This window comes from Nomascus leucogenys, chromosome 19 (genome assembly GCF_006542625.1).
Source record: "Nomascus leucogenys isolate Asia chromosome 19, Asia_NLE_v1, whole genome shotgun sequence".
In the NCBI taxonomy this organism is placed as follows: Eukaryota; Metazoa; Chordata; class Mammalia; order Primates; family Hylobatidae; genus Nomascus; species Nomascus leucogenys.
In genome coordinates, this window is record NC_044399.1 from 23,465,538 (window position 1) to 23,485,066 (window position 19,529).

The following is a 19,529-nucleotide window of genomic DNA, read 5'->3' on the forward strand; positions in this document are numbered from 1 at the left end:
TTTAAAATGGGCTTTGCACTTCCGTCCAGACCAGAACCCAAGATGGCTGCACTCTTTTTTTTTTTTTTTTTTTTTTTTTTGAGACGGAGTCTCGCTCTGTCGCCCAGGCTGGAGTGCAGTGGCGCAATCTCGGCTCACTGCAAGCTCCACCTCCCGGGTTCACGCCATTCTTCTGCCTCAGCCTTTCTGAGTAGCTGGGACTACAGGCGCCCGCCACCACGCCCGGCTAATTTTTTGTATTTTTAGTAGAGACGGGGTTTCACCGTGGTCTCGATCTCCTGACCTCGTGATCCGCCCGCCTCGGCCTCCCAAAGTGCTGGCATTACAAGCGTGAGCCACCGCGCCCGGCCAACTCTTGCTGAGACATGTTGGAGTGGTCATTGCCTCCGAGCGCGCTTTAGCCCTGAGCTTTGTATCAGAAATGCTGTTTCTTTGGGAACCATGGCCAAAGAAGAGATGGAATGGTTCTGGAATAAGAACACAGGTTCAAACCATCCCTTATCTCACCACGTCGCTATCTACAGTTCGTCTCTTCCCATGGCGATGTCCGTCTGCCAACATGGCACTGCTATTGCTGAGTACAGGGGTCTCTTTTTGGCATGTCAGCCCTGTTACTCCCTGGGAAGTTTGAAACTCATTGGTCCCTATGTCTGGGGCCAGCACTGATGGACACAACTAAGTTTGCACTCGTCTTCCCTCTCATGTATCATACCTGGAATGGGATCCAAAACTTGATGTGGGACCTAGGAAAAGGCCTGAAGATTCTCCAGCTATACCAGTCTGGAGTGTTTGTCCTGGTTCTTACTGGGTTATTTGTAGGGCTGGCAGCCGTGTGAAGAACTGAGGTGACCAGCATCATCTTCCTACACATTATTGTATTCACCCATCTTTCAGTTTGTCAGTCTTATCTCCAGCCTGGGAAAAGTTCTCCTTATTTGTTTGGATCCTTTTGCGCTTTCAGATCCTCTTGGAACAGTACAGTACCTTGTAGACCGTTATAGTGGAAAAGGGTCTAGTTTTCCCCTTATTTCTAAAGATGGGGTGGCTGCAAAAACTCCCCTTTTTTTGCCCACAGCTTGCCTCATCTGGGCCTAGAAGCAGTTATTCTCTCTCCATATTGGGCTTTGATTTGTGCTGAAGGTCAGCTTTTGGCTCCTTCTTCCTGGGATATTGGAAACAATGCCAGCTCTGTGGCTTCTGCTCTGGGGACTGGGGGTGAGGCTTTGGGTGCCACTGCCTGTGAGTTGCTGGCTTAAAGGACAGTTCTGTTCATTGGTGAGAGCCAGGCCATTAACACCTACGCAGTGTTACTGAAAGAAGAGAGGTGGGAGTGGAGCAGAATTAGTCTATCCCAGCTAGAGAGATAAAGAGGACTAGTTAGTTCTTGGAGCAGCTGCTTTGAGGAGAAAATATATAGCTTTTGACCCAAGAGGCAGATCCAGAAAATTATTGAATATATTAAAGTTTTTTTTTCTTGCATTTCTAGAAAAGCCTCTTAATTTTATGCTTTCTCATCCAAGTCATGTGCCATTTTTTTCTGAAACTGAATTAAAATACTTACTAAAGAAAAAAGGGGGGGGTCCTTTGTGACATAACATTTCAGTATGGAGCTCTGGAATGAGAATGTCCTGGAATGAGAATGTCTTGGTCAGCCCTGGAATGACTCAGTAAGTAACCTTGCCAGTCTCTGCTTAAGTGTCACCTTTTCCATAGGGTTTTCTCATTTAAATTACTGTTGTCACTACTACTTTGGTCCTTGGAGTATATAACTATCCCATTAAAAATATATTTTCTTCATTACTATGATTACAGCTAAAATAAGCTGAAACTTTCCAAAAGATTTCATTTTCTATCACTTAGTATGTAGTAAACCAGAATTCACAAAATATACAAATGAACTGTCTTTTAAGTATTTGGTTCTGATGCTATCATAGTTAGTTGCTCTTGGAGGCTTGGGGGCCTAATCACATTCCATAGAAGATCTAAGTAAAAGGAACCCAACATGGAAGTGTGATCCACTGGTTTCTTTTCCCTCGTGTTTAATACCTGGAATGGCCTTATCCTTAAAAAGAAATTTAAGCTTCTATATAAAGATAGCATGTCTGGTTGTATAATACCTTGATACAAATCCATAATCTAAAAAAAAAGTGGCCAGTTTTTTGTTTGTTTTTGCATTTTTTTCTCCTCAAATTCCTTTTGACCATGAAATATATGTTTTAAAAAATAAAACTGTAATGTGCAATTTTTAATTTAATTTTTAATTATGCATTTAATTCTTTTTTTTCCTTCTCTCTCTCTCTCTCTTTTTTTTTTTTTGAGACAGAGTCTCACTCTGTCGCCCAGGCTGAACTGGAGTACAGTGGCATGATCTCAGCTCACTGCAACCTCTGCCTCCCAGGTTCAAGCAATTCTCGTGCCTCAGCCTCCCGAGTAGCTGGGGATTATAAGTGTGTGTTCCCACGTCCGGCTAGTTTTTGTATTTTTAGTAGGCACAGGGTTTTGTCAGGTTGGCCAGCCTGGTCTCAAACTCCTGGCCTCAAGTGATTTGCCCCCCTGGGCCTCCCAAAGTGTGGGGATTACAGGCATGAGCCACTGTGTCCAGCCACATTTAATTCTTTTATTTATTTATTTATTTATTTATTTTAGGCACAGTTTCAATTCGACGTCCAGTCTGGAGTACAGTAGTGCAATCTCAGTTCACTGCAACCTTTGTTTCCGGGTTCAAGCGATTCTCCTGCCTCAGCCTCCTGAGTAGCTGGGACTACAGGCGTGTGCCATCATGCCTGGCTAATTTTTGTTTTTTGTTTGTTTGTTTGTTTGTTTTGTTGTTTTTAGACGTAGTCTCGCTCTGTCACCAGGCTGGAGTGCAGTGGCGCGATCTTGGCTCACTGCAACGTCCGCCTCCCGGGTTCAAGCGATTCCCCTGCCTCAGCCTCCTGAGTAGCTGGGACTACAGGCGTGTGCCACCACACCTGGCTATTTTTTTTTTTGCATTTTAGTAGAGATGGGGTTTCACCATGTTGGCCAGGATGGTCTCCATCTCCTGACCTCGTGATCCACCCACCTCAGCCTCCCGAAGAGCTGGGATTACAGGCATGAGCCACTGTGCCTGGCCAATTTTTGTATTTTTAGTAGAGATGGAGTTTCACCATATTGGCCAGGCTGGTCTTGAACTCCTGACCTCAAGTGATCCACCTGCCTCAGCCTCCCAAAGTGCTGGCATTACAGATGTGAGCCACCACGCCTGGCCCTGTCCTTATCACTCTTTGGGTACCTTTTCTGGGGCAAAACTTTCCATGTTCATCTTTCTCTGCCCCAGTCCTGAAGTTATCCTTTTCTCGAAGGAGTCATTTAAGAAAAACATTCTCCTTACACAGTAGAATATTTAGAAACCAAGACATAGGCACTTGGTGTGCTCATTGCTTCTGGTATGTCATTGCTTCCAGGCCTTCTCAGCAGACCAGTGGTTTGGACTACACCTGTCACTTGGTGTCCCTGGAAGATTGGTTCCAAGACCCCCATAGATACCAAAATCTGCTGATGCTCAAGTCCCTTGCATAAAATAGCATACTATTTGCAGATAACGTATGCACATCCTCCTGTATACTGTAAATCACCTTTAAATTACTTATAATACCTGATACTGTGTAAATAGCTGTTATGTAATTTTAAAATTTGTATTATTTTTTGTTGTATTGTTTTTCTTATTTTTTTTTCCTTGAATATTTTTGATCCATGATTGGTTGAGCCTGCAGATGCATAGGGCTGTTGCCCAGGCTGGAGCACAGTGGCATGATGATGGCCTACTGCAGCCTTGGACTCCTGGGCTCAAGTGATCCTCCCACCTCAGCACCTCAACCTCCTGAGTAGCCGGAACCACAGAGGTGCACCGTAATGCCTGGCTAACTTTTTTTTTCTGAGATGAAGTCTTGTTCTGTTGCCCAGGCTGGAGTGCAGTGGGGTGATTTCAGCACACTGCAACCTCTGCCTCCCAGGTTCAAGTGATTCTCCTGCCTCAACCTCCTGAATAACTGGGACTACAGGTGCATACCACCACACTCGGCTAATTTTTATATTTTTTAGAAGAGACAGGATTTCACCACGTTGGCCAGGCTGGTCTCGAACTCCTGACCTCAAGTGATCCACCCACGGCTGGGCACGGTGGCTCACACCTGTAATCCCAGCACTTTGAGAGGCCGAGGCAGGTGGATCACCTGAGGTCGGGAGTTCGAGACCAGCCTGACCAACATGGAGAAACCCCGACTCTACTAAAAATAAAAAATTAGCCAGGTGTGGTGATGCATGTCCGTAATCCCAGCTACTCGGGAGGTGGAGGTTGTGGTGAGCCGAGATTGTGCCATTGCACTCCAGCCTGGGCAACAAGAGCGAAACTCCATCTCAAAAATAAATAAATAAATAAATACAAGTGATCCACCCACCTCGGCCTCCCAAAGTGCTGGGATTACAGGCATGAGCCACTGCGCCTAGCCATTTTTTGTAGAGACAGTCTCACTATTTTACCCAGGCTGGTCTTGAACTCCTTGGCTTCAGCAATCCTCCTACCCTTTCCTCCCAAAGTGCTGGAATTACAGGTGTGAGCCACATGCCCAGTTCATTTGCTAAGTCAAATGGTATATTACAGTTTTTTCATCATAAGTTTTAAGAAGTCTTTCTTTTGTCAGATTATCAGACTTGAAAATGTATTTTCTATCATTGCTTTATTTTGATGATGAAAATGACAGCTTTGAGTTTGCTCACTTTTTCTTTAGACCCTTTTAAGTAATACTTTAGGACTACATGGTAACTTACATATTAAGCTTTTTACTTACTTTCTTTTTACTTTTACAGTAAGGCAAAAGAGAATGAAAGACATAGATAACCTCAAAAGTATAAAAGAAGAATGGTAAGTTAATTCAAACCGAATTGCTTTGTTAATGCCTTAGTTAATATTGTCCTGTATTTTTATTACATTTCACTGGCAGAGATAGTAGAGTACGTTTTAATTATGTATGACTACTTCATTGTCACCTACTATGTTGAAGTAATTTTTTTTACCAGAGCTGCATTAAACAAATTTTATTGAAGTTACTGAATATTTTTTGTTACTAATTTTAAAAAGTTAAATTATCTGTGTTCATACATTACTTCTGTTATTTGGTAAATTAAATAACTATTTACCTCATTAGCCTCTTGTGATAGATATACTATTTTAGTGTCACAGTGGGAATATGGCTTTGGAGTCAAATAAACCTAGGCTCGAATCCCATCTCTGCCTTGTATTATCTCTCTGGCCTTTGGGCAGCTTAGGTAAATTCTTTGAGCCTCAATATCTCATCTATAAAATGAGGATATAAATACCTACCTATCTGAAAGGTTATATGTATGTATCTCTTTTTCTTTTTTTTTTTCTTTTCTTTTTACAGACAGGGTGTCTGTTGCCCAGGCTAGAGTGCAGTGGTGCAATCATAGCTTATTGGAGCCTTGAATTCCTGGGGACAAGTGATCATCTCACCTTGGCTTCCTGAGTAGCTGGGACTACAGGCTTACACCACTGCCTCCAGTTAATTTTTAAATTTGTAGCAATGAGGTCTCACTATATTGCTCAGAACTCCTGGCTTCAAGTGATCCTCCTGCCACAGCCTCTCAAAATGCTAGGATTATAAGCGTGAGCCACCATGCTTGGCCTATTATTGATTTTTTAACTCAGGTATTTATAGGCTTATATAAATATTTGATGCTAATTATGTAATTGTGAGGTTGTCGGCCGGGCACAGTGGCTCACGCCTGGAATCTCAGCACTTTGGGAGGCCGAGGTAGGCGATCACCTGAGGTCAGGAGTTCGAGACCAGCCTGGACAACATGATGAAATCTCATCTCTATTAAAAATACAAAAATTAGCCAGGTGTGGTGGCAGGCACCAGTAATCCCAGCTACTCGGGAGGCTGAGGCAGGAGAATTGCTTGAACCTTAGAGGCGGAGGTTTCAGTGAGCCAAGACCACACCACTGCACTCCAGCCTGGGTGACAGAGCAAGACTCCTCCGTCTCAAAAAATAAATAAAAATAAATAAATAATTATGAAGTTGTATCAGAGGTCTCCAAGACCACCCCTAGTTTTGATGATTTGCTGGAAGAATTTGTAAGATTTAGCATGTAGTTATACTCATGATTATAATTTATTACAGTGAAGGGTTACAAAGCAAAATCAGCAAAGGGAAAAAGTGCATGGAGAAAACCAGGCACAAGCTTCCAGGGGTCCTCACCCAGTGGAGTCACCCAGGATGTATTTAATTCCCCCAATAACAAGTTGTGACAAATACATGTGAAGTATTATCTACCAGGAAAGCTCACTGGAGATGAGCCTAGAGTTTTTAGTGGGAGCTAGTCACATCCTAAAATTTCAGACTATCATAAGGAAAGCAGGAGTTCAATATAAATCACATTGTTTGTATAAACTGTACATTGAGCCATCCTTATAAATTTAGGGTTATGGGAACCTTCTAGAAATCCAAGTTTGCAGATGCGGCCGGGTGCGGTGGCTCATGCCTGTAATCCCAGCACTTTGGGAGGCCAAGGCGGGTGGATCACGAAGTCAGGAGATCGACACCATCCTGGCTAACACGGTGAAACCCCGTCTCTACTAAAAATACAAAAAAATAATTAACTGGGCATGGTGGTGGGCACCTCTAGTCCCAGCTACTTGGGAGGCTGAGGCAGGAGAATGGCATGAACCCGGAAGGTGGAGCTTGCAGTGAGTCGAGATCGCGCCACTGCTCTCCAGCCTGGGCGACAGAGCGAGACTCTGTCTCAAAAAACAAAACAAAACAGAAATCCAAGTTTGCAGATGCCAGCCCAGGACCAACCTTGTAAGCAAGTCTTTCAAAAGATAGCAATCAGATCTGCTATATTAACTCATTTCTGCACAATAATAGATTGAATGACTGATTTGAAATGGTAAAATTAACTTAGAACAGGCCTGTTTTAAAATGGCTTTATTGAAATATGATTCACGTACCATATAATTCATTCACTTAAAATGTATAGTTCAATAGTTTTTAGTACATTCACAGATTTTTGCAGTCATTAACATAGTCAATTTTCGCGCATTTATATTACCCCAAAGAGAAACCCCATGTCCATTAGCAATCCCACCCATTGTCCTATGCCTTGCCCCTGACAACCATGAAACTGCTTTCTTTTTTTGAGACAGAATCTCACTCTGTTGCCCAGGCTGGAGTGCAGCGGCGTGATCTCGGCTCACTGCAACCTCCGCCTCCCAGGTTCAAGCAATTTTCCTGCCTCAGCCTCCTGAGTAGTTGGGAGTACAGGTGCCCACCACCATGCCTGGCTAATTTTTGTACTTTTAGTAGAGATGGGGTTTCACCATGTTGTCCAGGCTGGTCTTGAACTCCTAACCTCAGGTGATCTGCCCACCTCAGCCTCCCAAAGTGCTAGGATTATAGACATGAGCCACCGCGCCCAGCCAAAAACTGCTTTTCTAAGTGTTTCAGTTGTTCAAAGGTTATAAATGGTGAAGTTCTATGTTTACCATATGTGCTATCTAAACATCCACAGATGCAAATCTTTCACCTATATGAACAACAGCTAATTCATAACCTTATTTATGCAGAACACAGTAGACAATGAGAAAGCGAACAAAAGAGGCTGTTCTGCAGCCCAAATAGTTGTTTCAGAGTCCCTTACCTGAAGCAAAGGAAACAACAGAATGAAAAGACAGCCTATGGAACGGGAAAAAATCTTTGGAAACAATATATTCAATAAGGGATTAGTTACCAAAATATATATCAGATACTGCTACAACTCAGTAGCAAAAAACTAATAATAATAACTATATTAGTCCATTTTCATGCTGCTGATAAAGACGTACGCGAGACTGGGCAGTTTACAAAAGGGAAGGTTTTTTTTTTTTTTTTTTTTTTTTTTTGAGACGGAGTTTTGCTCTTGTTGCCCAGGCTGGAGTCTAGAGTGCAATGATGCAGTCTTGGCTCATGGCAACCTCAGCCTCCTGGGTTCAAGCCATTCTCCTGCCTCAGCCTCCCTAGTAGCTGGAATTACAGGCATGCACAACAACACCTGGCTAGTTTTGTATTTTTTAGTAGAGACAGGGTTTCTCCATGTTGGTCAGGCAGGCTGGTCTCTAACTCCCGACCTCAGGTGATCCACCTGCCTTGGCATCCCAAAGTGCTGGGATTACAGGTGTGAGCCACCGCGTCCGGCAAGGAAGAGGTTTAATTGGACTTACAGTTCCACATGGCTGGGGAAGCCTCACAATCATGGCAGAAGGCAAGGAAGAGCAAGTTACATCTTAACATGGATGGCAGCAGGCAAAGAGAGAGAGTTTGTGCAGGGGAGCTCCTCTTTTTAAAACCATCACATCTCGTGAGACTTATTCATTATCATGAGAACAGCATGGGGAAGACTTGCTCCCATGCTTCAATTACCTCCCACCGGGTCCCTCCCACAACACACGAGAATTCAAGATGAGATTTGAGTGGGGACACAGCCAAACCATATCAATAACCCAATTGAAAAATGGAAGAAAACGCCAGGCTCAGTGGCTCACACCCATAATCCCAGTACTTTGGGAGGCTGAGGCGGGCGGATCACGAGGTCAGGAGTTCGAGACCAGCCTGACCAACATGGTGAAACCCTGTCTCTACTAAAAATACAAAAATTAGCCAGGCGTGGTGGCGCACACCTGTAATCCCAACTACTCGGGAGGCTGAGGCAAGATTGCACCACTGCACTCTGGCCTGAGTGAAAGAATGAGACAGTGTCTCAAAAAAAAAAAAAGAAAAAAGAAAAGTGGAAGAAAATGTCTGAATAGATGTTTCTCCAAATAAGGTATGCAACAGGTATATGTTCAATGTCAATAGTAATCATCAGGGAAATGCAAATCAAAATAAGAGTAATCACCTCACACCTGTCAGGATGGCTGTTATCAAAAAACAAAAGAGCTAGTCCTGGTGAGGGTATGGAGAAAAGAGAACCCTTGAACACTGTTGATGGGGATGTAAAATGGTGCAGCTACTATGGAAAACAGTATGGAGATTCCTCAAAAAATTAAAAATAGAATTGCCACAGAATGGATTGCTGAATAGATCCAGCAATCCCACCTCTGGATATTACCCAAAGGAATTGGAATCAGAATCTTGAAGAGGCTGGGTGCAGTGGCTCACATCTGTAATGCCAACACTTTGGGAAGCCAAGGCAGGAGGATCCCTTGAGGGAAGGAGTTTGAAACCAGCCTGGTTGACATAGTGAGACCTCATCTCTACAAAAGAAAAATTGAAAAACTAGCCAGCCTGGTGACACATACCGGTAGACCCAGCTACTGAGGAGGCTGAGACAGGAGGATTGTTTGAGCCTAGAAGTTCTAGGCTGCAGTGAGCCATGATCATGTCACTGTGCTTCTCCGTTCTGGGTGACAGAGCCAGATCCTGTCTCAAAAAAAAAAAAAAAAAAAAAAACTTGAAAAGAGATGAATGGGTAAAGAATATATAATACATACCCAAAATGGAATATTATCCAATCTTTTTTTTTTTGAGACAGAGTTTTGCTCTTCTTGCCCAGGCTGGAGCACAATGGCACAATCTCGGCTCACCACAACCTCTACCTCCCAGGTTCAAGTGATTCTCCTGCCTCAGCCTCCCGAGTAGCTGGCATTACAGTCGTGTGCCACCACACCTGGCTAATTTTTCTTATTTTTTTATAGAGATGGGGTCTCCCTATGTTGCCCAGGCTGTTCTCAAACTCCTGGGCTCAAGGGATCCTCCCACCTCTGCCTCCTAAAGTGCTGGGATTATAGGCATGAGCCACTGCACCCGGCCTTCTTTCCCATCTGTATACATTTTATTTCCTTTTCTTATCTTACTGGATTAGCTAGGACTTCCAGTACAACACTGATGAGGAATGGTGAGACGCAACATCCTTGTCTTGTTCCTGATCATAGTGGGAAAGCATCTAGTTTCTCATGATTAAATACGATGTTAGATGTAGGCTTTTGCAGACATTGTTTACCAAGTTGAGGAAATTCCCTTTCTATTCCTAGTTGGTGGGGGTTTTATTATGAATGGTTGTTAGATATTGTCTAATGCTTTTTCTGCATATGTTGATATGATTATATTATTTTTCTTCTTCAGGCCGATGATGTGATAGATTACATGAATTGATTTTCAGTGTTAAACCACTGCAGCCTCGCATACCTAGGATAAATCCTACATGGTTGTGGTGTTTACTTTTTTATATACATTGTTGTATTCTATTTGCTAATATTTTGTTGAGTATTTTTGCATATATGTTCATGATAAATTTTCTGTAGCTTTCCTTTCTTGTAATGTCTTTGGTTTTAGTATTAGCATAGTGTTATCCTCATAGAATGAGTTAAAGGTGTTCCCTCTGCTTCTATTTTCTGGAAGAGATTATAGAGAATTGGTATCATTTCTTTCTTAAATGTTTGGTAGAATTCATCAGTGACATCATCCAGACCTGGTGCTTCTGTTTTGGAAGGTTATATATGATTGGTTTAATTCCCTTAGTATGCATAAGCCTATTCATATTATCTGTTCCTTCTCGTGTGTGTTTTGATAAAGTGTGCCTTATAAGAAATTGGTTCATTTCATCTAAGTTATCAATTTTATGGGCATAAAGCAGTTCTTAATGCCTTTGCTACTCTTTTTTCCTGTGCCTATACACTCATCAAAAGTGAAACAAACCCATTACCACCTGTTCAATGGAGCCAGAGTGCCCCATTTTTCTGAACTGTACCTTGTATCTCTTATTGTAGTTATTTTCTTTTTTTTTTTTTTTTTTTTTAAGACAGAGTCTCGCTTTGTCGCCAGGCTGGAGTGCAGTGGCACGATCTTGACTCATTGCAACCTCCGCCTCCCAGGTTCAAGCATTGCTCCTGCCTCAGCTTCCCAAGTAGCTGGGACTACAGGCGCATGCCACCACACCCGGCTAATTTTTGTATTTTTAGTAGAGATGGGGTTTCACCATGTTGGCCAGATGGTCTTGATCTCTTGACCTCGTGATCCGCCCACCTTGGCCTCCCAAAGTGCTGGGATTACAGGTGTGAGCCACCACGCCGGGCCAGTTATTTTTTTTTTCTTTTTTTTTTTTTTTGAGACAGAGTCTCGCTCTGTCGCCAAGGCTGGAGTGCAGTGGCGCGATCTCAGCCCACTGCAAGCTCCGCCTCCCGGGTTCATGCCATTCTCCTGCCTCAGCCTCCCAAGTAGCTGGGGCCACAGGCACCCGCCACCACGCCTGGTTAATTTTTGTATTTTTAGTAGGGACGGGGTTTCACCGTGTTAGCCAGGATAGTCTCGATCTCCTGACTTTGTGATCCACCCACCTTGGCCTCCCAAAGTGCTAGGATTACAGGCGTGAGCCACCGCGCCTGGCCTTTTTTTTTTTTTTTTTTTTAATGTTTTTGTTTTTGTTTTGAGACAGGGTCTTACTCTGTTGCCTAGGCCTGGAGCACATTGACATGATCTCAGCTCACTGCAACCTTGGCCTCCTGGGCTCAGCCTCCCAAGTAGCTGGGGCTACGAGTGTGCACCACCACGCTCAGCTTATTCTTTTCTTTTTTTATAGAGATGGGATTTCGCCATGTTGCCCAGGCTGGTCTCCAATCCGGGGCTCAAGCAATTCTCCCACCTTGGCCTCCCAAAGTGCTGGGATTACAGGCATGAGCCATTGTGCCTGGCTGTATTTTCTATTGTAACTATTTCCTACTATACATCTCCACTCTACTCTACTCTACTCTTACTATACATTTCCACTCCACTCCACTCCACTCTACTCTACTCTGAACCTCTTATAAACATAGACTGTTTCTTTTTCATTTTTTATTTTATTTTATTTATTTTTTTTGAGACGGAGTCTCGCTGTGTCGCCCAGGCTAGAGTGCAGTGGCACAATCTCGGTTCACTGCAAGCTCCGCCTCCCGGGTTCACGCCATTCTCCTGCCTCAGCCTCTCCGAGTAGCTGGGACTACAGGTGCCCACCACCACGCCCGGCTAATTTTTTTTGTATTTTTAGTAGAGACAGGGTTTCACTGTGGTCTCGATCTCCTGACCTCATGATCCGCCCGCCTCGGCCTCCCGAAGTGCTGGGATTACAAGCGTGAGCCACTGCGCCCGGCCATAGACTGTTTCTTACTCATCTTCATATCTCCCTGCCACCGAGCACATAGTAGATACTCAATACATATTTGAGTAATTTGAATTCATATGATGAAGTTTAATAGAATTTACACATTAAATAAATAACATGAAGGAATAAAATTTCAGCTACTCTGGATGCTCAGCTTTATTGGCTTTGTATTTAGTAATTACTAATGGAGCACTAACTACCATCTGAACAGAAGAAACAGTTAAATACCAGAAAGCATAAAATGGTTATAATGATATTACTAATATTTGAGAGTGTACTGTATGCCAGTATGCATACTGGTACTTACTATATACCATGTTCAGGCTTTTTATATATATTTTCATTTAATCTTCACAGCAACCATGTGAAATAAGTGGTGGTATCTGTATTTCACAAATAAGCAAAGCAAATCACATAGAAGTTTCTTACCCATTGTCAGTGTGACTAAACGAAGGCACTTAAATACAAACAGCAACACCCAGACTTTTAGACAATATGCTATACTGCTATGTGACTATGCTGATTAAAGGAAGGGGAAAATCACTAGTGTTATAAGAAACCATCTTAGAGTGTAACTATTTCTGTGTAAGACGTATCGTCATTGCTTTGGAAAAGGCATAATACTTTGTGATAATATGGAGTGTTTTAAGAGTATATACGAGAGGACTACCTAGGGAAGGAAAAAAATGTATACCTAAGTTAAAGCACTGCCCTGAGTATCGGCATTTTAGTAACAATATAGTGATGGCCTTTTTTTTTTTAAGAGATGAGGTCTCACTGTGTTGCCCAGGCTAAAATGCAGTGGTTAGTCACTACATTCTAGTGGGCTCAGTCAGAGCACACTACAGCCTCAAACTCCTGGCCTCAAGTCATGCTCCTCAAGTGACTACAGATGTGCAGCACCACGCCAAGGCTCAGTGATGGCTGTTTTCCACAACAGTCTAGCATAGTGATTAAGAGCAGAGACATTGGTAGCTTGAGTTCAGTTCCTAACACTGCCTCCTAATAGCTTTGTGGTCTCTGGCAAATTTCTTAAGCTTTTTCTTCATCTATTAAATGGGAATAAAAATAATACCTACCTTTTATGGTCATTGTGAGGATTTGAATGAGTTGGCACATGTAAGGTACTTAGAATAGTTCTTTATAAGATGTCATGGTTAGGATCACAGACTTGGGAGACAGAGTAGCAGCATGGTTAGTTAACAGTATCTAACTTTGCTGGGCGCGGTGGCTCACACCTGTAATCCCAGTACTTCGGGAGGCTGAAGCAGGCGGATCACGAGGTCAGGAGATGGAGACAATCCTGGCTAACATGGTGAAACCCCGTCTCTACTAAAAATACAAAAAATTAGCCAGGTGTGGTGGCGGGTGCCTGTAGTTCCAGCTACTCCGGAGGCTGAGGCAGGAGAACGGCGTGAACATGGGAGGCGGAGCTTGCAGTGAGCCGAGATTGTGCCACTGCAGTCTAGCCTGGGGGACAGAGTGAGACTCCGTCTCAGAAAAAAAGAAAAAAACAGTATCTAACATATTTCCTGGCACAGTATAAGAGATATAAAAGTATGATTTATAATACTTTATAAAAGTATTATTTATAGAATTTGAGAAATTGTATTTCTGTACTTTTATAAATTTTCCTGCATGATTTCAAAAGAGAACAACCAGAAATCACCTTTTTCTAGCAAACAGAATCTTAGATAATATTTCTTTTTTTTTCTTTTTTTTTTGAGACGGAGTCTCGCTCTGTCGCCAGGCTGGAGTGCAGTGGCATGATCTTGGCTCACTGCAACCTCCGCCTCCCAGGTTCAAGCGATTCTTCTGCCTCAGCCTCCTGAGTAGCTGGGACTACAGGTACATGCCACCACACCTAGTTAATGTTTACATTTTTAGTAGAGACGAGGTTTCATCATGTTGTCCAGAATGGTCTTGATCTCTTGACCCCGTGATCTGCCTGCCTCAGCCTCCCAAAGTGCTGGGATTACAGGCATGAGCTACCTCACCCAGCCGATATTTCTTATATAAAGAAATAAAAATAGAAAATAAAAACCAGTAAAGTATTAAACTACTATAGGCTGGATACAGTGGCTCACACCTGTAGTCCCAGTACTTTGGGAAACAGACATGAGAGGATTGCTTGAGCCCAGGAGTTTGAGATAAGCCTGGACAGCATAGTGAGACCCTTTTTCTCCAAAACATTTATTTATGTATTTATTTTTTTGGAGACAGAGTCTTACTCTGTTGCCAGGCTGGAGTGCAGTGGCGCGATCTCAGCTCACTGCAACCTCCGCCTCCCAGGTTCAAGCGATTCTCCTGCCTCAGCCTCCTGAGTAGCTGGGAGTACAGGAGCATACCACCATGCCCAGCTAATTTTTGTATTTTTTGTAGAGACAGGGTTGCACCATGTTGGTCAGAATGGTCTCAATCTCTGACTTCATGATCCTCCCGCCTCGGCCTCTCAAAGTGCTGGGATTACAGGCGTGAGCCACTCTGCCCGGCCTCTCCAAAACGTTTTTAAAATTCAGCCAGCTATGGCAATGTATGCCTGTAGAACCAGCTACTTGGGGGAGAATCACTTGAGCCCAGGAGGTTGAGGCAGCAGTGAGCTGTGATCATGCCACTGCACTCCATCCTGGGTGACAGAAGAAACTCTGTCTCAAAAATAAATAAATAAATCACTGTAAATAACGTTTTCAGTGGGAAATATTCTGAAGTGTGCAAAGGAACAAAAATGCAATTGTTACTGATGCATTATCCCCTTTAGTTCAAGAGCGTTTTCTGTTACCAAAAAGATGCATAGTAATCCCTTTTAAAGTCATTTTGAGCCTTTTAAAAATAACACATTTTTGGCCAGGAGCAATGGCTCACACCTGTAATCCCAGCACTTTGGGTGGCCAAGACAGGCACATCACTGGAGCCCAGGAGTTTGAAACCAGCCTGGGCAACACAGTGAAATCCCATCTCTACAAAAAATTATCTGGACATGGTGGTGCGAGCCTGTAGTCCCAGCTACTTGGGGGTCTGAAGTGGGAAGATTGGTTGAGCCCTGGAGGTCGAGACTGTAGTGAGCTGAAATCGCGCCACTCCACTCCAGCCTGCGCAACAGAGAGGGACCTTGTCTCAAAAAAACCTCAAAAAACAAAACAAAAACACCACACATTTTTTACTCCAGACCAGTGGTTTTTAACCTAGAGAGATTTTTGCCCCTAGACGCATTTGGCAATGTGAAGAGATGTTTTTGGTTGTTATAACACTGGGGATTGGGGATGGGGCAGGGATGTGCATCCTACTTGTTGTATCTCATGGGTAAAGGCCAAAGATACTGTTAAACATTCTGCAACAGTGATCCCCAACTTTTTTGGCACCAGGGAGTGGTTTTGTGAAGACAGTTTTTCCACGGACCTGTCGGAGAAGGGGAGATGGTTTTGGGATGATTCAAGCACATTACATTTATTTGCACTTTATTTCTATTATTATTACATTGTAATGTATAATGAAATAATTATACAACTGACCATAATGTAGAATCAGTGGGAATCCTAAGCTTGTTTTCCTGTAACTAGATGGTCCCATTTGGGGGCGATGGGAAACAGCGACAGATCATGAGGCATTAGAGTCTCATAAGGAGCATGCAACCTATATCCCTTGGATGCTCAGTTCACAGGTTCATGCTCCTATGGGAATATAATGCCACCACTGATCTGACAGGAGGCAGAGCTCAAGTGGTAATGTGAGTGATGGGAGCGACAGTAAATACAGATGAAGCTTTGCTTGTTCGCCTGTCACTCACCACCTGCTGTGCGACCTGGTTCCTGACAGGCCATGGGCCTAGGGGTTGGGGATCCCAATCTCCAATGCACAGGACACCTCATACAGCAAAGCATTATTCATTTCTAAATGTTAATAGAGCTAGGTTGAGAAAACCATGCTCTGGACTAAAAAGGGGTTAATGACTTCCCCAAGGTTATATTAACTTAGAAGAGGGCCTGAACTACAGACATGCACGTAGCATCTAAGTCCAATATCCTTAACTAGAACAAAATAAGTAAATTTTTAGAGACCTAATAGTTAATAGTGCCTGTTTTTCTTTATCTCATTTAGGGTTTGTGAAACAGGATCTGATAATCAACCTCTTGGTAATAATCAACAATCAAATTGTGAATATTTTGTTGATAGCCTTTTTGAGGAAGCTCAGAAGGTTAGTTCCAAATGCATGTCTCCCCCTGAACAGAAGAAACAGGTAAATAAATGTCTATTACTTTTCTTTTTCTTCCAGTGTTTCTCAATATATGGACCTGTTAGAGGGTCCCTAAGGTCAAAATTGTTTTGTTTGTTTGAGACAAGGTCTTTCTCTGTCACCCAGACTGGAGTGCAGTGGCTTGATCTTAGCCCACTGCAACCTCAACCTCCTGGGTTCAAGCAGTCCTCCTGCCTCAGCCTTCCCAGGTAGCCTGGACCTCAGCACACACCACCATGCCCAGCTAATTTTTTTATTCTTTTGTAGACACGGGGTCTTGCTTTGTTGCCCAGGCTGGTCTCAAATTCCTGGGCTCAAGTAGTTCTCCTGCCTTGGTTTCCCAAAGTGCTGGGATTATAGGTGTGAGGCCAAAACTGTTTTCGTAATATATATTATTTCTCCTTTTCACTATGTTCACAAGCTAGGCACACCTATAATCCCAGCACTTTAGGAGGCTGAGGCAGGAGGATCACTTGAGCCTAGGAGTTAAAAACCAGTCTGGGCAATAAAGCAAGACCCATCTCTACAAAAGAATAAAAAAATTAACTGGGCATGGTGCCATGTGCCTGTAGTCCCAGCTTCTTGGAAGGCTGAGTTGGGAGGATTGCTTGAACTCAAGAGTTTGAGGCTGCAGTGAGCCATGACTGCACCACTGCACTCCAGCCTGGGTGGCAGAGTGAGACCCTGACTGATAAGGTAAGGTAAGGGTAAGGTAAAAAAATAACTGTGTTCACTTTGCACTGATATTGCAAAAGTAGTGGTGGGTAAAACTGCAACACCTTAGCAGGAATCAAGGCAGTGGCAACAAACTGTGCTAGCAGTTACTGGTTGAACATCCCAAATCCACTGAATCCAAAAATCCAAAATCCAACATGTTTTGAGTGCTGACATGATGCTCAAAGGGATGCTCATTGAGGGCATTTCAGATTTTAAATCTTGAATTTGGAAAGCTCAACCAGCAAATATTTCAGAATCTGAAATTCAAAACCCTCTCGTTGCAAGCATTTCAGATAAGGGATATTCAACCTGTACTTTATTCTTTGCGTATACTTCCAAGGGGAAAAAAAGCTAATTTTAATTAAGAATGTCCTTGATGCAGTAGAATTTATAAATTTTGTTTCTCCGCCGGGCGCGGTGGCTCATGCCTGTAATCCCAGCACTTCAGGGGGCTGAGGCAGGCGGATCACGAGGTCAGGAGTTCAAGATTAGCCTGATCAACATGGTGAAACCCTGTCTCTACTAAAAATACAAAAATTAGCCAGGCGTGGTGGCACATGCCTGTAATCCCAGCTACTCAGGAGGCCGAGGCAGGAGAATGGCGTGAACCTGGGAGGCGGAGGTTGCAGTGAGCTGAGATTGCACCACTGCACTCCAGCCTGGGTGAAAGTGCTAGACTCGGTCACAAAATAAATAAATTAATTAATTTTGTATCTCAAATCTCGAATACACATCTTAATATTCTGTGTGGCAAAATGTGAAGTATACATAAAGTATTTCTACAATATACAGAAGTGTCTCAAGGAAAGGTGCAGTTATTTGAGATCAACAAACTGTCTGCTTTTTCATGGCATATTGTTTCTGCAAGAAATAATGGTTTACATACAGACTATGGATATTCCACCTTGCTCTGTCACCCAGGCTGGAGTGCAATGGCGTGATCTCAGCTCACTGCAAGCTCTGCCTCCCAGGTTCAAGCAATTCTTCTGCCTCAGCCTCCCTAGTAGCTGGGATTACAAGTGCGCACCACCATGCCTGGCTAATTTTTTTGTATTTTTAATAGAGATAGGGTTTCACCATGTTGGTCAGGCTGGTCTCGAACTCCTGACCTTGTGATCTGCCCACCTCAGCCTCCCAAAGTTCTGGGATTACAGGCTTGAGCCACCGCACCTAGCCTGGTAGATATTTTCTTTTTTTCTTCTTTTTTTTTTTTTCTGAAACAGAGTCTTGCTCTGTCACCCAGGCTGGAGTGCAGTGGCACGATCTCTGCTCACTGCAAGCTCTGCCTCCCAGGTTCACGCCATTCTCCTGCCTCAGCCTCCCAAGAAGCTGGGACTAAAGGCGCCCGCCACCACACCTGGCTAATTCTTTGTATTTTTAGTAGAGATAGGGTTTCACAGTGTTAGCCAGGATGGTTTCAATTTCCTGACCTCGTGATCTGCCCGCCTCAGCCTCGGCCTCCCAAAGAGTGCTTGGATTGCAGGCGTGAGCTGCCGTGTCCAGCATTTTTTTTTTTTTTTTGAAATGGAGTCTTGCTCTGTCACCCAGGCTGGAGTGCAGTGGCACAATCGGCTCACTGCAACCTCTGCCTCCTAGATTCAAGCCATTCTCCTGCCTCAGCCTCCCCAGTAGCTGGGATTACAGGCATGCACCACCACGCCTAGCTAATTTTTGTATTTTAGTAGAGACGGGGTTTCACCATGTTGGACAGGCTGGTCTCAAACTTCTGACCTGGTGATCCACCCACCTCAGCCTCCCAAAGTGCTGGGATTACAGGCATGAGCCACTGTGCCCAGCCATGTCTGGTAGATATTTTCTAATAATGAATGAAGTGAGCCTGGCACTTCAAGGAAAACAACTTATAGTAGCTGTTGAAAATAATAAATTTTTTTTTTTTTTTTTTTTTTTTGAGACGGAGTCTCGCTCTGTCGCCCAGGCTGGAGTGCAGTGGCACGATCTCGGCTCACTGCAAGCTCCGCCTCCCGGGTTCACGCCATTCTCCTGCCTCAGCCTCCAGAGTAGTTGGGACTACAGGTGACCACCACCATGCCCTCCTGTTTTTCTTTTTTTGTATTTTTAGTGGAGACGGGGTGTCACCATGTTAGTCAGGATGGTCTTGATCTCCTGACCTCGTGATCCGCCCACCTCAGCCTCCCAAAGTGCTGGGATTACAGACTTGAGCCACAGCGCCCGGCCAAAAAATGATAAATTTTTATTTAACCAACTTTTTTTTTTTTTTTTAAGATGGACTCTCACTCTGTTGCCCAGGCTGGAGTGCAGTGGCGTGATCTCGGCTCACTACAAGCTCTGCCTCCTGGGTTCACACCATTCTCCTGCCTCAGCCTCCTGAGTAGCTGGGACTACAGGCACCCGCCACCACGCCTGGCTAATTTTTTTGTATTTTTA

At 43.7% G+C, this 19,529-nt stretch overlaps 1 protein-coding gene and 1 pseudogene across 2 annotated transcripts in view; both read left to right on the top strand.

Annotated features, from left to right (window-relative positions):
- The window catches only part of UBXN2A (UBX domain protein 2A), a 53,780-nt gene that overhangs the window by 3,682 nt on the left and 30,569 nt on the right, over window positions 1-19,529 (top strand). For both annotated transcript variants that reach the window (XM_003270570.4, XM_030799549.1), the window contains exons 2-3: window positions 4,849-4,903; window positions 16,271-16,409. In XM_003270570.4, the coding sequence (XP_003270618.1) occupies window positions 4,863-4,903; window positions 16,271-16,409 (180 nt within the window). In that variant the 5' untranslated portion in view covers window positions 4,849-4,862. The remainder of the gene's footprint in view (window positions 1-4,848; window positions 4,904-16,270; window positions 16,410-19,529) is intronic.
- Window positions 353-836, top strand: LOC105737892 (annotated as a pseudogene).